Genomic DNA, 23,729 nt, shown 5'->3' on the forward strand with positions numbered 1-23,729 from the left:
TCGAGTGCTTCGATTTCTAGCAAGATCTGGCAATCTGGCGGCCGAGCGACGCCTGCAGGATATTGCACAATCTTATTCGCACGTTTGGCCAGATCATGGTATCTTGTTAGTAGATCCTGTAGACTGTGTATTGTTGTTGACCTTGTCTAGAAATGATATCGCTAATGACGCTCCCGTGCAAGTCTATATCAAATGCCGTGCATATCCCAAACGCTGAATTGACGCTGACAACCCGAAATGTAGAAAAAAAAAAGGCTATGACATGACACATGTAAAAACAGATCTATGTTCAAAAAATGCAGATAAATGACTTAGAAGCTGAACAAACCAGTGCGCTTCTTGCCGTAGGGGTAGACAGCCAAAGCCGCGATAAACAACCCGACTGTAATACCTATCGCGACTTGGATCATGCCGAAACCAAGACTGGCAACAGAAGTTTCAGAAAGAGCGCCTGTAGATGTACTGTTCCCGTTCTTCAAGAGATTTTGACGAACTTCGTCGGCGTATTTGATGCCGGCGATCAAAGACCCACTAGAAGCAAGACCAGAGGGGACCAGCACAAATATGCCGGGAAGAATAGCGGTGGCGGCATGGCCATGCCAGACCCGACTGTATAGATTGCCCAGGACACCAATAGTGAATGCGCCGACGGTGTTGGCGACTTCTGATTGAGTACCGAGCTTGGTGGTACTGAAATAGTTGGCGACGTACCCGGACAAAGCGATGAAGACCATGACGGGCATCTGCTTCAATTTTCCGTGGTTCACGATGGCCAGGAAAACAGAGTAGATGGCCACGAAGGGGAATGTGCGTACATAAACCGATCCGTAGACATGCAAGCCCGAACACGTAGATGCAGATGTCGCATTGCCATCCATCAGCCCGTAGATGGTAGTCCCCACTGTGATACCATAGCCCAAAAAGAGGGAGTAGATGATGGCATACACCATGCGAATCGAACCAGCGATCATTTGGTGAGACTGCAGTTCCAGACTGCTACAAAGAACCATGAATCCAGGGAGAATGAGAGCGATAGATGACTGTGCCATAGCGGAAAAGCAGAAGAGTGGTTCAGACACACCATTGCGGGTGACCATGATGCTGCCAAATGCGCGGGCAAGGAAAGAGGTCACGATGGCAGCAGTAACTTCAAAGACGTTGGAGTAGAGAGTTGAGCGTGGCGCGAGAACGTGCTGCATCAGCCCAACAATGCAACCGAGACAGAAAATAATGGGCAAATCAATCGGTCGCGCCTGGAAAGCGAACGGGCCGACAGCCGCACTAGCCAGACCGTACACCAAGACCAAGATCCATTTGTTGAATCGGGGCTTGCGCTGCATAATCTCGTCTAGTTCCTGGGTTGCTTCTTCGACACCGATGAGATCGTGAACAACATTCTTGTAAACGTTGTGTGTATCAGCGAGGCGACCCAGGTCGACGCCTTGCACCATTCGCACGAGCTTAACTTCGGCCGTACGTGTGGTAGGATCATCAAAGGACATGATCATGCAACCAGGCAAATATAAGAATTGGCCCGAAACTTCCAGGACGCGGGCGGTCATTTGCATGTACTCCTCCAGACGATGGGTCGGCGCACCGTATCGCATAAGCGCACGGCATAGCTGCATGATGTACCGCTGCCGTGCGATGATCTCTGCGATGTGGACGGTGACACGGATCTCATCCTCCAGACGCGTCTTGCGCCTGCTCCTCCTCCGTCTCCTGTGGATACCCGGAGCCGCCTCCACCGCAGCGGGTAGGCTAGCCGTGCTGAGATTCATGGAGGCATTGACCAGCGACGAGGTGGACAGATGCGCCGATTTCTTGTACCACTTGAGCTTCTCCCTGCGCGGGGTAGCGGCGCCAGAGGCTGGCAGAGACGCAGGGATAGGAGGCGAGAGGGAACCAATCTTCGGGGTGGAGATCCCGGACGACACCTGAGTTTCACTGTCAGAGTCATCCGTGATGACACTTTCCGAGCGCGAATAGCTCCCATTCTGGGCGGCCTGGAGTTTCAGCAGCTGCGACAAAATGCCACTGCCCCCGCTGAGTCCGCTAGATCGTCTCCGTTGTGAAAAGGCGCTGAACAAGCCCTCAGGAGTTGTTTGTCCTGACCGCTGATATGCGCCCCGAGGTTTCCGCTTCCGCAGCTGGTCCTGAACCGCGGTCATGCTGCGGACCAAGCGATGAGCTTCGGCGCTTGGGGGCGGCTCGATGATATTCTCACCGGTCTCCAATGCATGCGCTCGGTCGGCGTCGTGGCGCGCGCGGCGGGCCTGCAGTTCCTCAAGGGGAATGCCGCCGTCAAAGTCGTCTGGAATGTAAGTGGAGTTGAGCGGCTCGCCCTCATCCGGGGGGCGACCGAGGCGTTCGGTGAGGCGGCTAGTTTTCTGTCGCAAAAGGTGACCGGTAGCTCGGAAGCGATCGCGGGCCGAGGTGGTCCGGTCCATTTTACCAACGAAATCATGTTTCTCCGACTCGCTAAACTGGTCTGGGGTTTGCACGTTGGCGAGGCCGGAGCCACGGCGGGAATGTGTGGGGGCTGGCGGGGTGATGATTCCAGACGGGTTGTCGTGCAGGTCTGCGTGCGGTAGTAACGGTCGCGACGAGGGATTTGACGCATCTTCTTGTTCATTTCGGGACAAACTCATCGAGCGAAACCGAACCCTATGATGGGAACGGCTGCGAGGGAGTGTGGGTGGCTCGACCCTGACATCGTAGTGAGTGGCGTCGACGGTGGCCTCACGCTCGAGGTTATGGCGATCAGGATTCTCAATGATTGGAAGAGGGTACTCTCCGTATTCTTCATTTGGGCTGGGATGTGGATTGCTGATGCCCGACATGAAGGGAATTTAAGTGAGCCCGTTGGCTCGTTGAAAGATTAGCCAAGAGCTGCAAGCCGATTATGCAAGGCACAAGGTACAACGGCACAATGAATAGAAGTCACAGTCGAATAAGATATAGGAGAACGAGTTGAAAAGGATGAACAGAAAAAAAAAATAAGAGTTGAATAATGTACAGAATTCTAAGGTTAGAACAGGATTAAATGACGAAGAATTCCCTCAAGCTGTTTTTGGACAAAAATCGGTTCTACAAAAAAAAAGAAAAAAAAAAAACGTTCAAAAAAAAGAAAAAAAAACGACTAACAGAAGTCTAAGTCTGTCAAGGTTCCAGATTAGTGAAATTATAATAGGACGTTTATATATGTTGTGTGCACATCTGAGAATCCGAGAGACTTCACTTTATAGGCCAAGTTTACGGAGTACTTGTGACGAACATCCATGGATACAACATACAACATAACATGCACATCTCTATCATTCAGGGAATAGAATTCATAGAGTTTCCACGGAGTGTCCAAGGTGGGTCGTCCTGTGGCGATCTTATTCTGGTCCAGTTTGGCACCGAGCCATCCGCTCTAAAATTGATGGTTCGTGCTTCCTAGTCTTAGACCGACTAGGTTAATTCAGGCTTCTTTTTTTTGGTTTTCTTGACTACAACATACTTGGGACTACCTTATCTCTACCCCTTAGGCAGCGTTTGATCTGCCCAAAACGTGGGTCCTGACCCACGTTTTGGGCAATGATTTCGCAACCTCCTGAGAGGTAGTGAGGGAGATCTCAAGAGGGAGATCTCAAGTGAAGGATAGTCGAGGATAGTCGAGGATAGTCTGCAAATTGAATGCCATCAGCCATTGTCAAAAGAAATGGGTGAACATACACCAGAGCTTGTAGAAGCATGATCCACTCAAAACGGGATTTAGAAGATTATTATGCGCCGAGAGCTCAACGCCACCCGGTGGGGTCAAAATGGCGTGAATCGGTCCGATTGCATATGATTCCACATGTGATTTAATTTAGGGGTCGAGAACCCTCGATCATATCTCCCCCTCCGATGGCAGGGGGAGCTCTGGTTTTTAGTAGTTCTGTAGTTCTGGATGGCTTTCTTATCTCATCACTCCCGAGGTCTGACCACGGTATTTTCGATATGGTTTATTGAGGGATGCCGCGCATCAAAGTCACGCAGCCCAAGGGACGAGGTACCAACATGCCGGGCTACTATCCCCTAATTAACCTAGGCCCGGTCCAGCCAACACAAAACAAGGCATCGAGACGGAGTAGTCAAAGTCTAACTGGGTACAACATAGCAGAACGGACTACTCCGGATACAGCGTAGAAGGGTTGTGGAGTGGGAATCCCGGGTCAGCGATGGAGAAAGGATGGCGGGGCGGTGTCGTGGCACATCGTATTAACCTGTAAGCAGAGTCTAGGCGTACAAAGACATCCTGGTGGGGAAGAAGGTCAAGATGAGATTTGTTGGCGCTGCTGATGGGTCGGATTGTGCTTCTATCATGAATTGCAAGTGGTGTTCATACTCGCTAGTCCACCATCAGTAGGCCGGGTCCTTACGATTGGTCAAAAGACAATGGATCCTGCGGTGGTAGGGGTCGCCACCGCCAGAAGGGGGGCAAAGAGCAAAGGATCAGAGAGCATGGTAAGGTTCATTGTACAAAGATGATAGGAAGCGAACGCGATGCGAGATGAAGAAGTATTTTAGATGGAGTCGGAAAGATGATCGGGAGCTTCAATTCTGACCACGTCCATGGCACTGGTGCTTTTGCCCGGCAGAAAACCATTAGGAACCCCCCCCCCTTTGCTTTGACCAAAATTACAGATCCTCGGTATCTGAAGATGTACCTTTTGTACGGTACACCTAGCAAGAGGTACATTTGCTGCTGGTGGCAAATGCTTATTTGCTCGAATCTGTAATTTTGGTCCAAAACTGCAGAAATCGGCTGCCGTACACGGCATTGTTTTGTGAAGAACATTCGATACTGCACTTGGACTCAAATATGTTTATTTTTAAAAATTTAAAAAAATTGCAGCAATCCAGTTACGTTAAGTGCCACTTAAGTGCCAGGTGCGATTTAATAGGGGATTTTGTGCGAAGAATTGGCAGCCAGTGAGGTTGGCTGGGTATCTCGGCAATCATGGCTTTGATCTCGGTGCCTCGGAAGATATCTTCTTGTGCTTCAAGTCTTGGGGAAGGGGGCTTGGTTGTTGCCTTGAAGAAAAACCGGGAACATATACATACGTCCTAGCAATCTCCGGGGCCTAAAAAGTGTTATAAGAAGAAGTCACAAGTAAGATTTCACCACCATGTCGTTGAGATATCTGTTCATCAGTCGCAAAAGATAGAGTGGGATGAAAAGCACAATTCCAACACACGAACCTTTTCATACATGTAGTCTACACAACCAGAAATGCTTATACACTTGATTGTTGCGCTGTAATAGTCCAGGGACCACAAAAGTGGTCAATTTTCTGCTGGCAAGAAGCCAATAGGAGTTGCACTAGCCCACACGTTTAGCAACTTGGAAACACCAATGGTGAACCGCTGTGGTCTTTGTCTGAGCGTCATAAATCGGAGTGAATACAATACTGCCTGGACTTACGTGGACTACGTGGAGTGTATCGACAAATTCAGATCGACATGTCTGTGCAACTAATAGCCTCGCCAAATTTAGGCCGAAATGGACCTGTCTTCTTACGGTGAGTTCCAGGGTCCCTGGTCGTTTGTACATGTCGATAAAATGAAGCCGAACGAGAGGTATCTCTATTCCACCGTTGTTATTTGCCACAAAGAGGAATATAAATCTCGCAGGTAGACATGACTATCACCATGGCACATCGCAGTAATTCTTTATGACAACGAGGACTTTTGCTCTACTTCATCTATCTCTCGCTACCAAGAACAATGCCACTAAGATTGTTGTGTCTCCATGGTTGGGGGACGAATCAGAAGGCAAGTTATTGATTATGCTGACAAGGGGAGGATATCCTAATTTCCCAATAGATTCTGCAGTCACAACTGAGTATGCAGTCTGCGGCGTGAGTGGCGAAACAGAAAACTCTAATCATACAGGTGGGCTCATGCATGAGCTCCAACGTGATAACACCGCGACCTTCTCTTTCCTCGAAGGTGACGTCGACTCAGCTGCCGGGCCTGGAATCGCCGGCTACCATGATGGTCCGTACTACAGCTACTACCGTTTCCCACGCACCTTTTCCCACGAGGATAGCGATGAGTCCGACATCCTGGAGGCGTACGAGCAACTGAGTGAAACAGTTGCCTTGGAAGGTCCGTTCGACGGGGTTCTGGGCTTCTCCCATGGCGGCACATTGGCTGCTGGATTCATGATCCACCACGCCAAGATGAATCCGAATGAGCCCGCGCCATTTCGATGCGCAATCTTCATCAATTCCCTCCCACCCTTTCGCATGGAACCTGGGAAACGTCCAGTCGTAGACGAAGGACTAGAAGGGTTTATTTCCATCCCCTGCGTGCATATTGCTGGGGCTAAAGACCCACTGTTTGAATACTCCTTGGCTCTGTATCGCCTATGTGCTGTGAGGGAGTCGACATTTGCCGTACATGGAAAGGGCCATGAAGTCCCTTGTGATCAAAAGAACGTGGCCATAATCGCCAGTGCAATTCGAAAACTGTCCAGTCAAATATTGTGACACCAGACATCAAAGGAAGAGTCTTCACTTCGGCTGTGCGACAGGGGGCCAATCGTTGCGTGAACAAAAGTCTGTTGAAAGAGGGGAGTAGCATGTTTGCGGTTGTGGAACATAACACACCGGATGTTGTAATGGTATATTGTAGATTCTTCGCGGAGGAAAAAAAAGTTATTTCAGATCAAGACGTTCATCGGCTTTGAGTTTTGTTTCGCCGTCCAGGGTTGCACCTGGATGCTTCACTCGCTGCGACTTAAGGTGAAACCTTCTCCCATATCCCGAAGTAGACTGTAACCGAGATCGAATGACGACAAAAGGTCGGGTAGACCGATCGCTTTGATAGAGAAAAAGTCCATTGCCCTGGCCTGAGAAAAGCCAGTCCCCTCCTTTCACGCGCCTGAGTTATCTGGTCATTGGCCGTCCAACAAACAAAAAGCAACGATGTCGCAAAGAGTTAGCGTCAAACACCCCAAAGCGACCATTTCAGAACATGATCCGGCAAACACAGCCATAGGGTTCTGTACACCGATAGCAATTGTGGGAATTGGCTTTCGGGGACCAGGAAATGCCAAAAATGTTGAGGAGCTGTGGGAAATGATTCTCAATCGGAGAGAGGCATGGAGCCCAATTCCACCGAAAAGGTGGAACAGCGCAGCATTTTATCACCCAGATAATGCTCGCCATGGAACGGTAAGTGATACGTGCAATGAGTAGAATGATCAATAATGTGGGAGTAGATCAATGTGGAAGGTGGCCACTTTCTGGAAGAGGATGTATCTGTGTTCGACGCACCGTTTTTCAACATGACAAGCGACGAGGCAGCGGTGAGTATGGATTTGAACATTGTCGAGCGTACCTAATTGTCAACAAAACAGGCCATGGATCCTCAGCAGAGATTGCTCTTAGAGGTCACATATGAAGGTCTTGAGAATGGTAGGTCCTTGGACCAGATCATGGTTTCAAAGCTGATGGTGGATAGCTGGAATTCCTTTGACCAAAATTATGGGCACAAAGACATCCTGCTTTGTGGGATCTTTCTCTGCAGACTATACGGATCTCTTGCTTCGGGATCCCGAGTGTGTACCGATGTATCAGTGCACAAACTCGGGACAATCTCGCGCAATGACGGCAAACAGACTGTCATACTTCTTTGATCTGAAAGGGCCCAGTGTCACGGTAGACACGGCTTGTTCAGGGAGCCTTGTGGCACTTCATTTGGCATGCCAGAGTCTCCAGACAGGGGAATCATCGACGGCGATTGCAGCGGGAGTCAATTTGATTTTGAGTCATGAGTTTATGTCAACCATGAGCATGATGAAGTATGTGAGAAACTACCCATGACCTGAAGAATTAGACTGATTTCATACCCAGGTTTCTGTCTCCAGATGGGAGATGCCATGCTTTTGATGAAAAGGCTAATGGGTATGCACGAGGGGAGGCAGCTGGCTGTCTTATCCTTAAACCCCTGGCCAAGGCGTTACATGACCACGACAAGATCCGGGCCGTGATACGAGCGACGGGTTCCAATCAAGACGGGCGCACTGCAGGGATTACACTGCCTAATGGAGCAGCTCAAGAAAAATTGATCCGGAGTGTTTATGCACGGGCTGATCTGGATCCCTCGGAAACCGATTTTGTGGAGGCGCATGGAACAGGGACACAGGCTGGAGACCCAGTCGAGACAGGGGCAATCGCTCGTGTCTTTGGAGCTGGTCGCTCGCCTGACAATCCTGTGCGAATTGGATCCATCAAAACTAACGTGGGCCACTTGGAAGGCGCAAGCGGAGTCGCGGGTGTGATTAAGGCAGTGCTGATGTTGGAAAACCGCACGTTTTTGCCAAATAGAAATTTTGAAAAGATCAACCCGCGGATCCTGCTCAATGATTGGAAACTAAAGGTTTGACTCCTCGGGAAAGTCCAAAACCGGGGACTAACTTCAGTAGGTTCAATTGCAGCCTGAGCCATGGGAGACCACAGGTCCTCGCCGCGTTTCTGTTAATAGCTTTGGGTACGGTGGAAGCAATGCCCACGTCATTGTCGAAGATGCCCAAGCCTGCCTCTCTGAATTGGGACTCCAGGGACACAACGGAATCCCCTCGAACATAGCCAAAAGCCATGGCGAGAAATTACCTAGTCCACCGCTTGGTACACCCCGTGTACTGATGCTGTCTGGGTTTGATGAAAGAACCTGTATACAGCAGATGCAGGCTCTGAGCAATCACATTCTTGATAGGGGAGATGAAGTTGATCATGCGAAGTTTCTGAATGATCTCGCGTACACGGTAAATGAGCGTCGCTCCGTCTTTCCATGGAAGGCAGCCGTTGTCGGAGATACACTGGCTGGGTTGGCAGCCTCCCTCTCTCGGAATTTTAAAACTAAAAGCACTGTTCGGAAGCCAACCCTCGGGTTTGTCTTTACCGGGCAAGGCGCGCAGTGGGCCAGGATGGGAAAAGAGCTGCTTCAGGCTTATCCTGTCTTCAAATTGTCTATTTTGAGCATCGACGAGTTCCTAGAGGGAATTGGAGCTTCTTTCAAAGTAGAAGGTACATAAGCGTCAGTTAGCCCTCTAGAAGCTTCTTTTAACTGACATTGTTTAAAAAGGGGAGATCGCAAAATGCACCCAAGACTCCAATTTGAACCATCCAAGTCTCAGCCAGACGGTGTGCACAGCGTTGCAGATTGCACTGGTCGACTTGCTGGCATCTTGGAACATACATCCAGATTCTGTGACGGGTCATTCTAGTGGAGAAATTGCCGCTGCATATGCTGCCGGTGCACTCAGTATGAAGGATGCAATGTCAGTGGCATACTACCGAGGGGCTGTGGCAAGCCAGCTTCTCGTTGCCCAACCGAACAGAGGTGCGATGATGGCAGTTGGGATGTCTGCTGAAGAGATACAACCTTACCTAGACAGATTCCAGTCTAGACAGTTGGTGGTAGCATGTGTCAACAGTCCATCAAGTGTGACGATATCAGGTGACATGTCTGCAATTGACGCACTCGCTCACACTTTGAAAGAACAACAGGTCTTCAGCCGGCGCCTTGATGTGGGCGTCGCTTATCACTCCCCTCATATAGAACAGGTTGCCGAGAATTATCGCAGCTTAATAGACCACATCAAACCACACGGACTGGATCCAATAGTGGGAGATAAGAGGGAAAGGCCGGGGTCGTTCTTTTCTTCAGTCACTGGAACCATAATTCCTTTGAGAGAATTGGATGCTCAATACTGGGTGTCAAACTTGGTCGGACAAGTAAATTTCGCCAAGTCGCTGAGGAGTTTGTGTTTTGACACATATGGCCAACGTGCTGGCCATATAGGGGTTTCCCGAACAAGAAGGGCCGGAACAGCGCAAAAGCCTTCTGTGGATTGTCTCCTCGAGATTGGTCCTCATGCGGCACTTTCTGGGCCGATCAAGCAAGTTCTCCAGGCCGATGCGAAACTCAATGCCGCCGATATAGTCTATATTAGCATTCTGACGCGGAAGGTCAACGCCGTCACAACAGCGCTCGGCGCAGTCGCCACATTAGTATCACTCAATTACCCCATTGATTTTAGTGCAATAAATAGGCCTATGGGAACCGAGTTTAGTAGCGCGCCACAGCTACTGGTGAATCTTCCAACGTATGCCTGGAATCACACCAGGTCATATTGGGCAGAACCACGATTGAGCAAGATGTATCGGAACCGAAGGTCACCGCGGATGGATTTGCTTGGCGCACCAGACAAAATGGCATGTCCATTTGAACCTCGCTGGAGAAATTATCTTCGAACCTCAGAGCTCCCTTGGCTGCTCGACCATAGGATTCAGGGAAACATTGTTTTCCCTGCCGCAGGGTATCTGGTAATGGCAATCGAAGCTTCGATACAGCTAAACAAAGACGAAGAAAGGGTGACAAAATACATTCTGCGAGATGTGGTAATACAGTCAGCCCTGGTACTTAATGAAACCTCTGCCGTTGAGATTATGATGTCTTTTCAAAAGTCGACGCAGGACCAAGAACAGTTGTACAATTTCCACATTTATTCCATCTCGAAGGAGAATAGGTGGATTGAGCATTGCAATGGCTTGATTGGGACACAGAAAAGCATAGGTGTTTCAGGCAACGGGGTCGAGGAAACTGATGGCTATGCGACAGTCCCGTTGGGGACTGAAGTCCATGGAATTTCAGTGATCGACATGCACGATTTTTATAAGAAGCTTCAAGTTTCGGGTCTCGAATATGGACCATATTTTGCAAATTTGACAAAAGCAAGTGTCACCCAAGACGGGGCGTGCTTTGCAGAACTCACTGTACCAGACACACTGTCTGTGATGCCTGCATCATTTCAGCATGAGCTTTTGGTCCATCCATGCACGCTGGATACTATCTTTCAAACTGTTTTTGCCGCTCTACCGCTGGGTATGGGGATTGAGGAAGGACCTGCAGTCCCTGTCTCCATTGAAGAGATGATTGTTACATCCAGTCTGAGTTGTTCCGCAGGAGAGCTCATGAGTATCTGTACTCAGGTGCGCCCAATGCCCAATAAGGATGTGAAAGCATGCATAATCGCAGTAAATTGCAACGAGAAACAATTCGAAACAGAGCCAGCTATTTCAATTCGTGGCCTACGATGTGCAAGGCTCGAGCGTCATGAACCAGCATCTCAGGCAAAAGACAACCGCATAATTTACCAGATTGACTGGAAACCAGATCCAAGCTTTCTTTCCAGCCAGAATGGATCGTTCTTTTTCAACAAAAATGACCCTGTTCAAGAGCTAGCACCCCAAACAGAGTACGAAGAGAACGCAGCCGAGTTCATCAGAGCTGCGCTGGAAGATGTCGGCTCAACGGAAGCAATGGAACTGAGCACTTCTCACCGCAGATTTTGGTGTTATCTCCAAGATTTACTCGAAAGGCATGATGAAAATCCCTCAAAATCATCATCCCACTTGGAGGATATCCGTTCCCCCTCGATGGGAAGCCTCTTGCCGATTGTTGGGAAGAGCCTTGTGGCTATAATTCGAAATCAAGTTGACATTTCTTCTCTCTTCCAAGAAGATCGTCTATTGGATGAGTTCTGGGATATATTCTCAGCGGACGAGTCGTACCAGGTAGCTGCAAAATACGTCAATTTGATTGGCTACGGCAAACCAGACATCTCCATCCTTGAATTTGGCGTTGGCACAGGCCAGGTAGCGGAGATATTCCTGAACCACCTTGTTACTAAAAACGAAACACCCCACTGCGGGAAGTATACGTTTGCGCACGAAAGCGATTCTGTTATTGAGTATACCTTGAAGCGGTTGGAGAAGTGGTCGGAATGGGTTGAATGCAAGCCCCTAGATCTTGGCAATGACTTTCCCAAACAAGGATTTGAAGAGAATTCTTTCGACATCATAATCTTGCCTCATGGATTGTGTACTGCAAGTTGCGAACAAAGTGCACTTAGCAGAATCCATGGTCTTTTGAGGCAATCTGGCTATCTGATTGCAGTCAATCCTTTCGACCCAAAGAATAACATTGTGAAAAGTCTCTTGTTTAGTGCCTTGCACTGCTTGTCTGCAGACAAATTTTGCTTAGGCCAGGGTGCTTGGATGAAGAGTCAGTGGAATGAGATCTTACAAGATGCGCATTTCACTGAGGTTGATGCCTATGCGGAGCAAGACTCCGAGAAAAGCCATCAGTTCATCGTGGCCAGAAAACGAAACATTCAGAAGTCGACGAGAATGGTTTCCATCATATCCAAGGAAAAAGCCGAGGCTGCAAGGCATCTAGTTACTGAGCTCGAGAAGATCTCATGTGAGGTGAATGTGACACACATCGATAATGTGGAGTGCAAAGATCAGATTTGTTTGGTCTTGGATACTTCAGTGTCCTCCATGTTGGCCGCTCCCAATGAAATTACATTCAACAAGATAAAAACAATATTTACGAAGAGTGGTGGAGTTCTCTGGATAACAAAGGGGGGGGCAATAGAGTCTGTCAACCCAAACGCGGCCTTGGCTGTTGGATTTGCAAGAACAGCGCGCGCCGAATCGGGCGTCAATCCGATTGTCACCCTTGATCTGGATGCTCAAAATCTTCTATCGGAGTATCAAACTGCCAAGATGATTGCGAAAATTCTTGTTACCCGATTTCTCCGTGAAAATCCAGATGGAGACACAGAATATGCGGAGAGAAATGGGCAAATCCTGGTTCCACGAGTGCTAGAACATCTGGAGGCGAACAAGACTATGAACAGCATTACCGATACCGATGTTATATCAGAGCTCAATTTCCACCAACTTCAGCAACCTCTCCGACTGTCCAGGAAACTTGATAACCCCCCTGGTTTTGTTGTTGATTCGCAGATGACAGAGCTCCCAGTCGGCTGCATTGGAATCGAAGTACACTCGTTTGGTCTGAATAAATGGGATTTTCAACCAGACTATCTTGATTGGGAAACAGACGACACACTCGGGCTGGAGTGTAGTGGTATAGTATACAAAGTCGGCGCCGGCGTCCACGGCATCACCGTGGGCGACCGAGTTGCATGTCTCGGAGCTGGGACTGCGAGAAGCTTTTATCACGATCGGGCGTCGGCTTTTCAGAGAATCGATGACGAAATGACACTACAGATGGCTTCAGCTTTGCCTCTAGCATATACCATTGCGTATTATGTTGTGAACCACCTGTCGATAGTTGAGTCGAATGATGCCATTCTCGTCCATGATGCCGGAAGCCATTTCGGCCAAGCACTTCTAGAAGTGTACCTATTGAAAGACGCTCGAATCTTTGCGACGGTCCAAAACCCCAGCGAGAAGGGCTTGCTGAGCTCGAAATTTGGAATTCCCGAGGGGCATGTCTTCATCAGCGGGAAGGATGATATAGCCAAGGAGATTTTGCGTTTGACTGATGGCAAGAAAGCAAACATCGTAGTCACATTCGAGACCGCAGATGACAAAGTTCTCCAGAGCTGCACTGCAAAATTTGGGCGGTTCATTCAACTTCGAACAAGCAAACTCAAGTCTCGACTGCTATCATGTCCTCCGAACACGTCCTTGTCTACAGTGAATATCTTTGAGCTCCAAAAGGAGCGGATGGACCTTGCGAACCGGATATGGCCAAAGGTCTTTCGCTACTTCGTCGAAGGAAGACTCAAAGGGCCTGGCTTTATTGATGCACATCATGTTTCACATATTCAAGACGCAATAATGGCGGCTCAAAGCCGGCAGCATGTTGTGGTTCATGTGGAAGAGAATGATCTTGTGAAGGTACAGCTTATCCTATCCCTCAGAGGGCATACGTTCACCTGCCCTCAGCTAACAAAATTTAGGCTACACTCCCCAAGTCCACGCCGCCATTGTTCCATGCAAATGCGTCATACATGCTGGTTGGTGGGCTTGGTGGAATTGGGAGGGTGGTTGCCTTGTGGATGGCGGAGAATGGAGCAAAGAGCCTAATTTTCGTTAATCGAAGCGGCCTCTCAAAGTACCAGGCTCAAATGACAGTGAGAAATCTGGTCGAAAAAGGTGTACAGATAACCACCCGCGCTTGTGATATATCCGACGAGACTGAAGTACAGCAAATGATTCATGATCTGTCTTACTGCGCACCTCCAATACGGGGGCTGATACAGGCAGCCATGGTTCTTAAGGACGTTCACATTGAAAACATGAGATTGGACGAGTATCGGGATGTTACGGGCCCGAAGTATTATGGCACATGGAATTTGCACAGACATCTTCCTACGGATCTTGACTTCTTTCTGATGTTGTCGTCTATTAGCGGCGTCATTGGGAATGCCACACAGGCTGCATATGCCGCTGGCAGCACTTTCATGGACGCATTCGCCGCTTATCGAAGAAGTTTAGGCCTTTCAGCAGCATCTTTGGACCTCGGAACGATCACAGATGTTGGTCATTTGGCTGAAAACCAGGATCTTGCGGTCAAGATGGAACGACAGGGATTCCAGGGTACTGATGTAATAACTCTTTTATCCCTGATTCAAGTTGCAATCTCCCAGTCGACGAGCGGAGGAGCACAATTTGTGACTGGTCTTGGTCGATGGAAAGAAACGGTGTCACTTGGGAACTTTAATGCGCCTTTGTTTTCCCATTTCCGATTCAAATTCCAGGGTTATGCCGGATCAACTGCACTCGGCGACTCGATGGAAGGATTGAAGATTGAAATCGGTGGTGCAAAGACGGTGGATCAAGCCGCCGTTGTCATCTGCAACGCTTTGAGCAGGAAAATTGCCTCCCATCTCTCCGTCTCAGTTGAAAATATCAATCCTTCTAATCCAGTCTCCGAGTATGGAGTTGACTCCCATGTGGCAGTGGAGTTGCGCAACTGGATATCACGATCCATGGATTGCACTATTCCCATTTTGGAAATCCTCGCAATGTCTATGTTGGAATTATCTCATCGGATTGCGAGCAAGCGATTTGAGGGAAAGTCGGAGTGAGGTTACTGATCTAAGCTGGCAATGGACAAGTGCAGAGAATACACTAGAAAAAAATACACAATCTGAGGTGGGCCAGGTTTTGGTACGTCCTTGCTATGTCTTATGTGGATTTCCTTTTTATTCCCTTCTAATACACAAACATATAGGCAAATGTAGGGCTTGATAACGTCTCTGACTACGAGAAAAGCAAGGGTAGAGGGCTGATTAATACATAGTATAGTCACTACCGTTGCTGAATTTCGGTGGAATCAAGGTGCTTCTTTATTCGCGACGGGTGGGGACTGAATTAATCAGGGCGCTGACTGCATTGAACAGTTTTGTCTCATCGTCTGTTTGACATAGTGGTGGGAAAATTTTCTTTCAAATCTATAGATGAAACTGGCCCATCTTGTAATACTTCGAGGTCTATAGGAACCTCTTGTTGGATACCCCTTTCTTCCCTTTCTATTTGAGGCAAGGTATTCAAAGAAAACAAAGAGTGAATCGCTTCGTATAGACCAGACATCCAAAAACCATTTAGAGCAAGCAAACGGTGTACTCGCTCGGTCACTGATCACCTGTGCATCTTGATGATGGGTGATTAGGAAAGAAACCGGATGTGGTTTGCTAGTCAACAAGACCAATTTTAACGTGCATAACGGCAGAGTTCGACAACTAACCACCTTCATACCTGAATCCTCCACTCAATACGTGGTAGTATGATCCCCGCCCTAGTCTCAGTCCAGCCACTGTTCGGAGCCACGTGCCGTGGCTCCTTGTTTTGTTCCCTGATCTCGCTCCTCATCCTTAGAATCTGTCTCCAGAGACCACCTCCATTTCCTTATATGCTTCCTCGTATATAGTTTCAGAAAATTTAGGCTGGATTGCCAGATAGCAGTCGAGAATCTGACATATATATGCTTTCGAATGCTCTCTCCCGTTGTGTCGTCCTGGGTGTTCCAATGACTGACTGATGTGATCATTATGTTGGGTAGTCGAAAGCCCCTGCGCAGGTACTGGAATTGATTAAGGCCGAAGAACTCCGACGGTGCCAGAGTTGTCCGCTTTTAGTGGCTACCACACTAAATCTAGTCGTGGGGCTATTTGAACTCGTGCTCCTCTCCATTCAGCGCCCTACGAGCGAAGGTGACGCTGTATCCGTAGCCGATCAGAATGATGAACTATCGCACGGCTGGTGAGAGAATGCAGCCGCAGGAGCTCGACTACAAATGTTCATTTAGCTCTCACAATAGAGAATAAGGAGGGCAGTTTTACCCCGAGGCCATCTTGCTCAGTGGGTAAGATGAAATGAGATCAAATCAAAGGATGGGGTCGATGAATCAACGATGAGGTGGAGTGAAGAATTAAGCAACAATGAGATGTAAGAAGGAAGAGGAAGAATGAAATTTCAATTGAAGAACTAACACGTCCAGGTCTCCAATCGACAACTGTCTACGCGCTTTCCTTTGCACTGTCTCATCCAAGCTTGGATATGTTCACTTTCCCATTCATTGCTCTTACCCACAAAGGGTTGATGGTAAGATTCCTTTCTAAACCTGTCGCCTCAAGTATCCTTTGTATTTATCTAGTCGATTCTATCTGGTCTTTGGAGGTCGTTGCGTTCTTGTCAAGACCACCAGACCCAATACCCCCTTTCGTCAATAACATTTCAACATCCCATAGACTATCATTGATCCCCAGGGCTCCAATTGGCACCGATTTTGATTCCCGCTTGGTTCCATGATCAATAACCCATAACTTGAATGAGTGCCTATTCGAGTGCCCGGAAGATTTTGATGTAATGCAGCTGCTATAACTGTTGGTCTATGAACATGAAAGCTTGGCTAGGGTTGCAACTTGGCATGGCCTCTGTGAGACTTGCACTGGACTTGTGCTTTGGGATGTACATGCGACCAGTGTGGGCTGAGCATAGATCACAGCTAGTTACATATGCGACCCTTTTCTGGACACGAAGATCATCACGGTATATCCATTCAGTTTCAACTATGAGTGGAGCTCAATTCACCCAATAGCCAAAAATAAGGGCACACGTCGTCATTCACATAGATGTAAGTTTCCAGAGAATCACTAGCCCACTTCGTCCAAGTCTTGTCTTTCCCTTTGCAGTATTTGAGGCCGTGGTTCGACTCCTTCCGCTCCTTTTTGATGGCCCTAATAGCCCAGCCCGTTTGGGGGTTCCCCCAATCTTCCAAGGTGAGGCTTTGATTGTTTGGGGCATTCTTTACGAAGCTATATCGTGATACTTAGTCCTGCCATTGAGACGTAGTGCAATACGTCTTTCCTGGCACTAAATTCCACGGAAGAAACCCCTCTTCATTTTCCGTCCCTACGTGGACAAACAAATTCGTTGTTGGAAGGGAGTTTGACCAATTGCTGATCGAAGATTTCATCATTGACGACCCTCCTCTTGTATCCCCTCAACTGGGAGACCCACTATCCGCCTTTTTTTACAAGGTTGAAATGGCGGAGCTGATAAATCTGGCTTTCGGGGCTGTAGATTGCCTTGGTAGCCGTCACCAATTTGCAAGCTATGGCCCTATTGGCCTAGGATCCTGGATCTCCTTTTACGCGTCTGGTAGTACTGTGTTGGCGCTTCTCTGAGGTCGGAGATGATTTGGTTAAGCGAAGATCTAACCGATTTTCACCAGTCAGTATTCTACTCCTTCAAATTTAGATGTAGACGTACCTCGCTCTCAATTGTGCTCAATGGAAATGGTAGGATGTGTGTCACTTTCCGATTTCCAAACAAATCTATTTCGATGTCCATTAAGGGAAGAAGTAAGAGGTGCGCTTGTGTCTGACAGGGAAAAAATGAATGTCGGAAGGTGAGCAAGATTCCAAGGTCTGAGGAGCGGAGTGCTTTTGTTTGTAGGTCACCAGTTATCTAGTTACTCAAATGCTAGTCAGCCTAAGTGCACTCTGCTCTTCACGATGTAATTCGGCCATTTGGTGCATTTTAGCTTAACAGGAATTTTTTTTTTTAAAAAACTACATATTTAGGGCAAGTCTAGCGCCAAGCTGACAAGAAAACTCATTACATGTATAGAACGTCAGGTCAGTCGAATGGAGACGCAGTTAAGGCCTCTGTAGGATTGCTCGACGGCTAGAAAACGTGGGAAAAAATGGGCGTAGACAAGCTCAAAGCGGGTTTCAGCGGGTTCCAAGGTTAATGGTGAACTTAAGCAAGCCATAAACTATGCTTCCAAGGTTCACTAAGCGCCACCAAGCCAAGGTTATTCTAGGCAACCATTCTATGTTGCAAGTTTTCGATTCAAGGTGCCAGATTAATTTCAGATGTTCCCTTCTCAGTACAAAGTTCAAGGTTATACAAATGGAACTGTTTCTGGCTCCTTTTTGTCGTCTACAAAACTGACAGGATATCTGTGAAAAAAAGAAGAAAAAAAAGGACAAAAGGCTAACCAAAAGAGACGTCACAAAAGCCGCACACGCAGACTTTTCTTGTCCAAGATGTGTACGGAGTACGTGATGAATCGAAAGTCGGTCAGGAGAACAGGTTTGTAAGTTGTACAACATGGGTGCATTGCAAATGGGGGTATCGGATCTTGTCATCGTGGACGAATCATTTGAATTCCTTCACTCTCAAAATTCCAGATCGGGATGTCCCATGCGCACGGCTTTGAAATTCACGGCTATTGCGGCGCCTGAGTAAGGCAAGAGATCGAGATCTACCTATTCTAGTGTCATCCATAGATGTTCTAGTCTCTTCCAACGAATGCGGTTCTCGGACTTCGGCCTTTTGCCCTAATCAATTTCTCTTTCTAGTTCCGGAATATAGTTATAGCGAACATGTGTGGAGATAGCTCAATCCCCATCTTCCAATCGGAGCTCAGGTCAAGCAAACGAGCCGATTAATCAGCGGCTCGGAGTTAGAAGAGTTCATCCGACCCAATATAGGCTACCAGTTTATGACTCTAAACATGGGTCTTGAAGCGAAAGATCTGTTTCATCACTTTGAGGCTCCCCACCAACTGCCAATGCCGCCAATAACAAAGCAATGTTTGCTTCGGCCTCGGATTTTTGGGGCCGTAGTAGTGGAAACCCGACGCTCTCATAAAAGGATGAGGTTCTCCCAAGTTGATAGCCGTATGGTCTTTTGATTGACCTTTTCCAAAGTCCCCTCCCACCCCCCCCTTTCCCCATTCCCCCTTCTTCTCTACCTTCCACCGCGATGGATGGGTCAGAAAAAGGACCGGGCGCAAGCTCTGATGACATCCAGTTCGATACCGAAAGCGCCATGACGATCACAGGCGAAGAAACTCCCGACAAGGAGAGCTCCAACCTCAAAGGAAATGACTGGAGAATGATGACCAAGCTCCAGGATGATAACGATCGCAACCTGGCTGCTGGATTCAAGAAACAGGAACTTGGTATCACATGGCGGGATCTCTCTGTGCAGGTAACAAGTTCAGAGGCCGCCGTGAATGAGACTGTTCTCTCCCAGTTCAATTTCCCCACCATTATCAAAGAGAGCCGGCGAAAGCTTCCTCTACGGACGATCCTCAACAAGAGTCATGGCTGCGTGAAGCCCGGTGAAATGTTGCTTGTGCTGGGCCGCCCCGGCTCCGGCTGCACGACTTTGTTGAAAATTCTTGCCAACAGACGAGGCGGGTTCAAATCAGTGGAGGGAGATGTTCGCTTTGGATCCATGCAGCCGAAGGAAGCTGAAAATTTCAGAGGTCAGATTGTGATGAACACCGAAGAAGAGATCTTCTTTCCATCTCTAACGGTTGGTCAAACCATGGACTTCGCCACACGCCTGAAAGTGCCCTTCCATCTTCCAGACGGAATGACTGCCTTGGAATACCAAGAAGCCTCGAAAAAGTTCCTACTCGAATCCGTCGGAATCTCTCACACCGAGGACACCAAGGTCGGCAATGAATACGTTCGTGGAGTTAGCGGTGGTGAACGCAAGCGAGTTTCCATCATCGAATGTATGGCCACCCGAGGATCTGTCTTCTGCTGGGATCAATCGACTCGTGGCCTTGACGCCTCTACTGCCCTTGAATGGACAAAGGCTATCCGAGCTATGACCGATACACTCAATCTGTCCACCGTGGTAACTCTCTACCAGGCCGGTAACGGTATTTACGATTTGTTCGACAAAGTTCTCGTGCTTGATGAAGGAGAACAGATCTTCTACGGCACCAGAGAGCAAGCCAGGCCATTTATGGAGGATGCTGGATTCATCTGCCGCGAAGGTTCCAACATCGCTGATTACCTCACTGGTGTCACCGTACCCACAGAGCGCAGAATTCGAGATGGCTTCGAGAGTCGCTTCCCGCGCAACGCGGAGGCTGTGAGAGCCGAGTATGAAAAATCCCCCATCTACACACAAATGATAGCGGAGTACTCTTACCCGGAATCCGATCTTGCCCGCGAGCGGACTGAGGAGTTTAAGCAAGGCGTGGCTTTTGAAACCTCCAAAAACCTGCCCAAGAACAGCCCCTTCACCGTCGGCTTCGTTGATCAGGTTAAGATTTGTGTGCAGCGTCAGTACCAAATCCTTTGGGGCGACAAAGGAACTTTCATCATCAAGCAGGTGGCAACGCTATGCCAGGCCTTGATTGCCGGCTCCCTGTTCTATAATGCCCCCGACAACTCTGGTGGACTGTTCGTCAAATCAGGTGCTCTCTTCTTCTCCCTTCTTTACAACAGTTTGCTGGCTATGAGTGAAGTAAACGAGTCCTTCTCTGGAAGACCTGTGTTGATTAAGCACAAGGGCTTCGCTTACTTCCACCCGGCCGCTTTCTGTCTTGCCCAAATTGCTGCGGACATACCTGTCTTGCTTTTCCAGATTTCTATGTTTGGTCTGGTTATATACTTCATGGTTGGACTCTCCATGTCAGCCGGGGCGTTCTTCTCCTACTGGATTATCGTTTTCACAACGACAATGGTAAGTGCCTTTCCATTTTCTCACATGATCATCAACTAATCAACATACAGGCTATGACTGCTCTCTTCCGAGCTGTTGGCGCTCTATTTTCTACCTTTGATGGGGCCTCCAAGGTCTCTGGTTCGTTGATCATGTTCACCGTTCTCTACACCGGTTACATGATTCCAAAGCCTACAATGCACCCGTGGCTCGGCTGGATCTTCTGGATCGACCCGCTAGCTTATGGTTTTGAGGCTTTGCTAAGTATAGAATTCCATGATAAGACCTTTATTCCATGCGTCGGAAAGAATCTGATTCCCACCGGCCCCGGATATGAGAATGCCCAGGCGCATCAAGCTTGTGCAGGTGTTGCTGGCGCGATCTCAGGCCAGAATTTCGTGGTTGGCGACAACTATCTGGCGTCGCTCTCATACAGCCACTCGCACGTTTGGCGCAATTTTGGCATCAACTGGGCGTGGTGGGTTTTGTTTGTTGCTGTCACGATGGTCGCTACTTCGAACTGGCAGACACCCTCAGAGTCTGGTAGCACGCTGGTCATCCCCCGTGAATACCTGCACAAGCACGTCCAAAATCAGCAAAAGGATGAAGAAGGTCAGAGTTTAGGGAAGCACGTTTCCCAAACGAAGGATGAGGCCCCAAAGTCTGACAACAAGTTGGTCCGCAACACGTCCGTTTTTACATGGAAGAATCTTTCATACACGGTTCAGACACCTAGCGGTGACCGTCTCCTCCTTGACAACGTCCATGGATGGGTGAAACCGGGCATGCTTGGTGCCTTGATGGGTTCCTCGGGCGCCGGCAAGACAACCCTACTTGATGTTCTCGCTCAACGTAAAACTGAAGGAACAATCAAAGGCTCAATCATGGTGGATGGTCGTCCACTGCCTGTCTCATTCCAACGCTCGGCCGGTTATGTTGAGCAGCTGGACATCCACGAACGTATGGCAACGGTCCGGGAGTCCTTGGAGTTCTCTGCCCTACTGCGCCAACCTGCTACCATCCCACGCGAAGAGAAACTTGCTTATGTGGATGTCATCATCGATTTGCTCGAGCTCCATGATCTGGCTGATACCATGATTGGTAGTGTAGGGGCTGGATTGAGTGTAGAACAGCGCAAGCGTGTCACTATTGGAGTCGAACTCGTTTCCAAGCCTAGCATTCTGATCTTCCTCGACGAGCCTACTAGCGGTCTTGATGGCCAGAGTGCGTACAACACTGTGAGATTCCTTCGCAGACTTGCGGATGCTGGCCAGGCTGTACTAGTCACCGTGCACCAACCATCTGCGCAGCTTTTCGCCGAGTTTGATCAGCTTCTTCTGTTGGCCAAGGGAGGCAAAACTGTCTACTTTGGTCCCATTGGAGAGAATTCGCAGGATATCAAGAGCTATTTCTCCCGTTATGGAGCCCCGTGCCCGTCTGAGACCAACCCTGCTGAGCACATGATTGACGTGGTCTCTGGTCAACTGAGTCAGGGTAGGGATTGGAACAAGGTCTGGATGGAGTCGCCTGAGCACAGTGCCATGCTGAAGGAGCTTGACGAGATCATTGAGACCGCTGCATCGAAACCGCAAGCTACTACCGATGATGGTCGGGAGTTTGCTTGCACCCTCTGGGAGCAGACAAGCCTGGTTCTAAAACGGACATCAACAGCCTTATACCGAAATTCTGACTACATCAACAACAAGTTTGCCCTCCACATCTCATCAGGATTGGTTGTGGGATTCAGTTTCTGGAAGATTGGCGACTCAGTCGCTGATCTTCAGAGTGTGCTATTCTTCGTCTTCAATGCCATCTTTGTCGCTCCGGGTGTGATCAATCAACTGCAGCCGACTTTCCTTGAACGCCGCGATCTGTTCGAGGCACGCGAGAAGAAGGCCAAGATGTACTCCTGGAAAGCGTTCACCATCGCGTTAATTGTCTCTGAGTTCCCCTACCTGGTCGTGTGTGCCGCTCTCTTCTTCAACTGCTGGTACTGGACGGCCGGTATGACAGTTGATTCCAGTAAAAGCGGCAGCATGTTCTTCGTATTTTTCCTCTATGAGTTCCTCTACACTGGAATTGGTAAGCTGATCATTCCTTTTCATATTGGCTTCCGCTAACAAATTAATCTAGGTCAATTCATCGCTGCATATGCACCCAACGCCCAGATGGCTGCCATGACAAATCCTCTAATCCTGGGCGTAAGTTTTCTTCATTCTTACCCTTCTTAGTATCTCGGCTAATACCGTCTTTTTCAGACAATGATCTCTTTCTGTGGTGTTCTGGTCCCCTACGCCCAAATAGTTAGCTTCTGGCGATACTGGATGTACTGGATTAACCCATTCAACTACCTCATGGGCAGCTTATTGGTCTTCGGCTTGTTCGATCGCGAAGTCCATTGCAAGGAGCAAGAATTTGCCAAATTCGATGCACCCAATGGAACCACTTGCGGCGAATACCTCAGCGAATTTATGCAGACCATTGGTGCCCGTATGAACCTCACCAACCCCGAGGCTACCGAAGGATGCCGCGTGTGCGAATACACCCGTGGATCCGATTACCTTTTCACCATCAACCTGAAGGACTACTACTACGGCTGGAGAGACGCGGGTATTGTGGCTCTGTTTGTGGTCAGCTCGTATGGGCTGGTGTTTGGACTCATGAAATTGAGAACCAAGGCATCCAAGACTGCCCAGTGATTATGTTTTAAAGCCCCAGGAACATGGATTATCGACAATCTCTAGACTTGCTATCTTTCCTTCCTATGCGAACACCTACAGGTGTGAGCACAGGTTTTTTTATTTTGCTTTCGCTATAGAATATGTACCTCTCTAACGATTTTAGAATTTAAATTTTAATAATTGACATCGTCGCCTTTGTTTT

At 48.5% G+C, this 23,729-nt stretch overlaps 4 protein-coding genes across 4 annotated transcripts; 3 read left to right on the forward strand and 1 right to left on the reverse strand.

The window, feature by feature from the left end:
* Positions 1 to 311: 311 nt before the first annotated feature.
* On the reverse strand, positions 312 to 2,843 carry Pdw03_2344 (Pheromone-regulated membrane protein; the record flags this gene model as incomplete). Its single annotated transcript, XM_014681609.1, has 1 exon — positions 312 to 2,843. One exon carries the CDS (start codon positions 2,841 to 2,843, stop codon positions 312 to 314), a length of 2,532 nt encoding a protein of 843 aa, XP_014537095.1.
* Positions 2,844 to 5,757: 2,914 nt separating this feature from the next.
* On the forward strand, positions 5,758 to 6,524 carry Pdw03_2345 (Serine hydrolase FSH; the record flags this gene model as incomplete). Its single annotated transcript, XM_014681610.2, has 3 exons — positions 5,758 to 5,805; positions 5,857 to 5,875; positions 5,926 to 6,524. 3 exons carry the CDS (start codon positions 5,758 to 5,760, stop codon positions 6,522 to 6,524), a joined length of 666 nt encoding a protein of 221 aa, XP_014537096.2.
* A 438-nt stretch (positions 6,525 to 6,962) lies between these two features.
* On the forward strand, positions 6,963 to 15,109 carry Pdw03_2346 (Polyketide synthase, putative; the record flags this gene model as incomplete). The annotated part of the gene is made up of 10 exons (XM_014681611.2): positions 6,963 to 7,211; positions 7,259 to 7,345; positions 7,397 to 7,454; positions 7,501 to 7,840; positions 7,893 to 8,418; positions 8,465 to 9,065; positions 9,124 to 13,760; positions 13,823 to 14,949; positions 15,030 to 15,035; positions 15,100 to 15,109. 10 exons carry the CDS (start codon positions 6,963 to 6,965, stop codon positions 15,107 to 15,109), a joined length of 7,641 nt encoding a protein of 2,546 aa, XP_014537097.2.
* Positions 15,110 to 19,142: 4,033 nt separating this feature from the next.
* Pdw03_2347 (ABC multidrug transporter, putative) lies at positions 19,143 to 23,545 on the forward strand (the record flags this gene model as incomplete). Its single annotated transcript, XM_014681613.1, has 4 exons — positions 19,143 to 20,867; positions 20,918 to 22,928; positions 22,980 to 23,047; positions 23,105 to 23,545. 4 exons carry the CDS (start codon positions 19,143 to 19,145, stop codon positions 23,543 to 23,545), a joined length of 4,245 nt encoding a protein of 1,414 aa, XP_014537099.1.
* Positions 23,546 to 23,729: the final 184 nt, after the last annotated feature.

This window comes from Penicillium digitatum, chromosome 1 (assembly GCF_016767815.1).
Source record: "Penicillium digitatum chromosome 1, complete sequence".
Lineage (NCBI taxonomy): Eukaryota > Fungi > Ascomycota > Eurotiomycetes > Eurotiales > Aspergillaceae > Penicillium > Penicillium digitatum.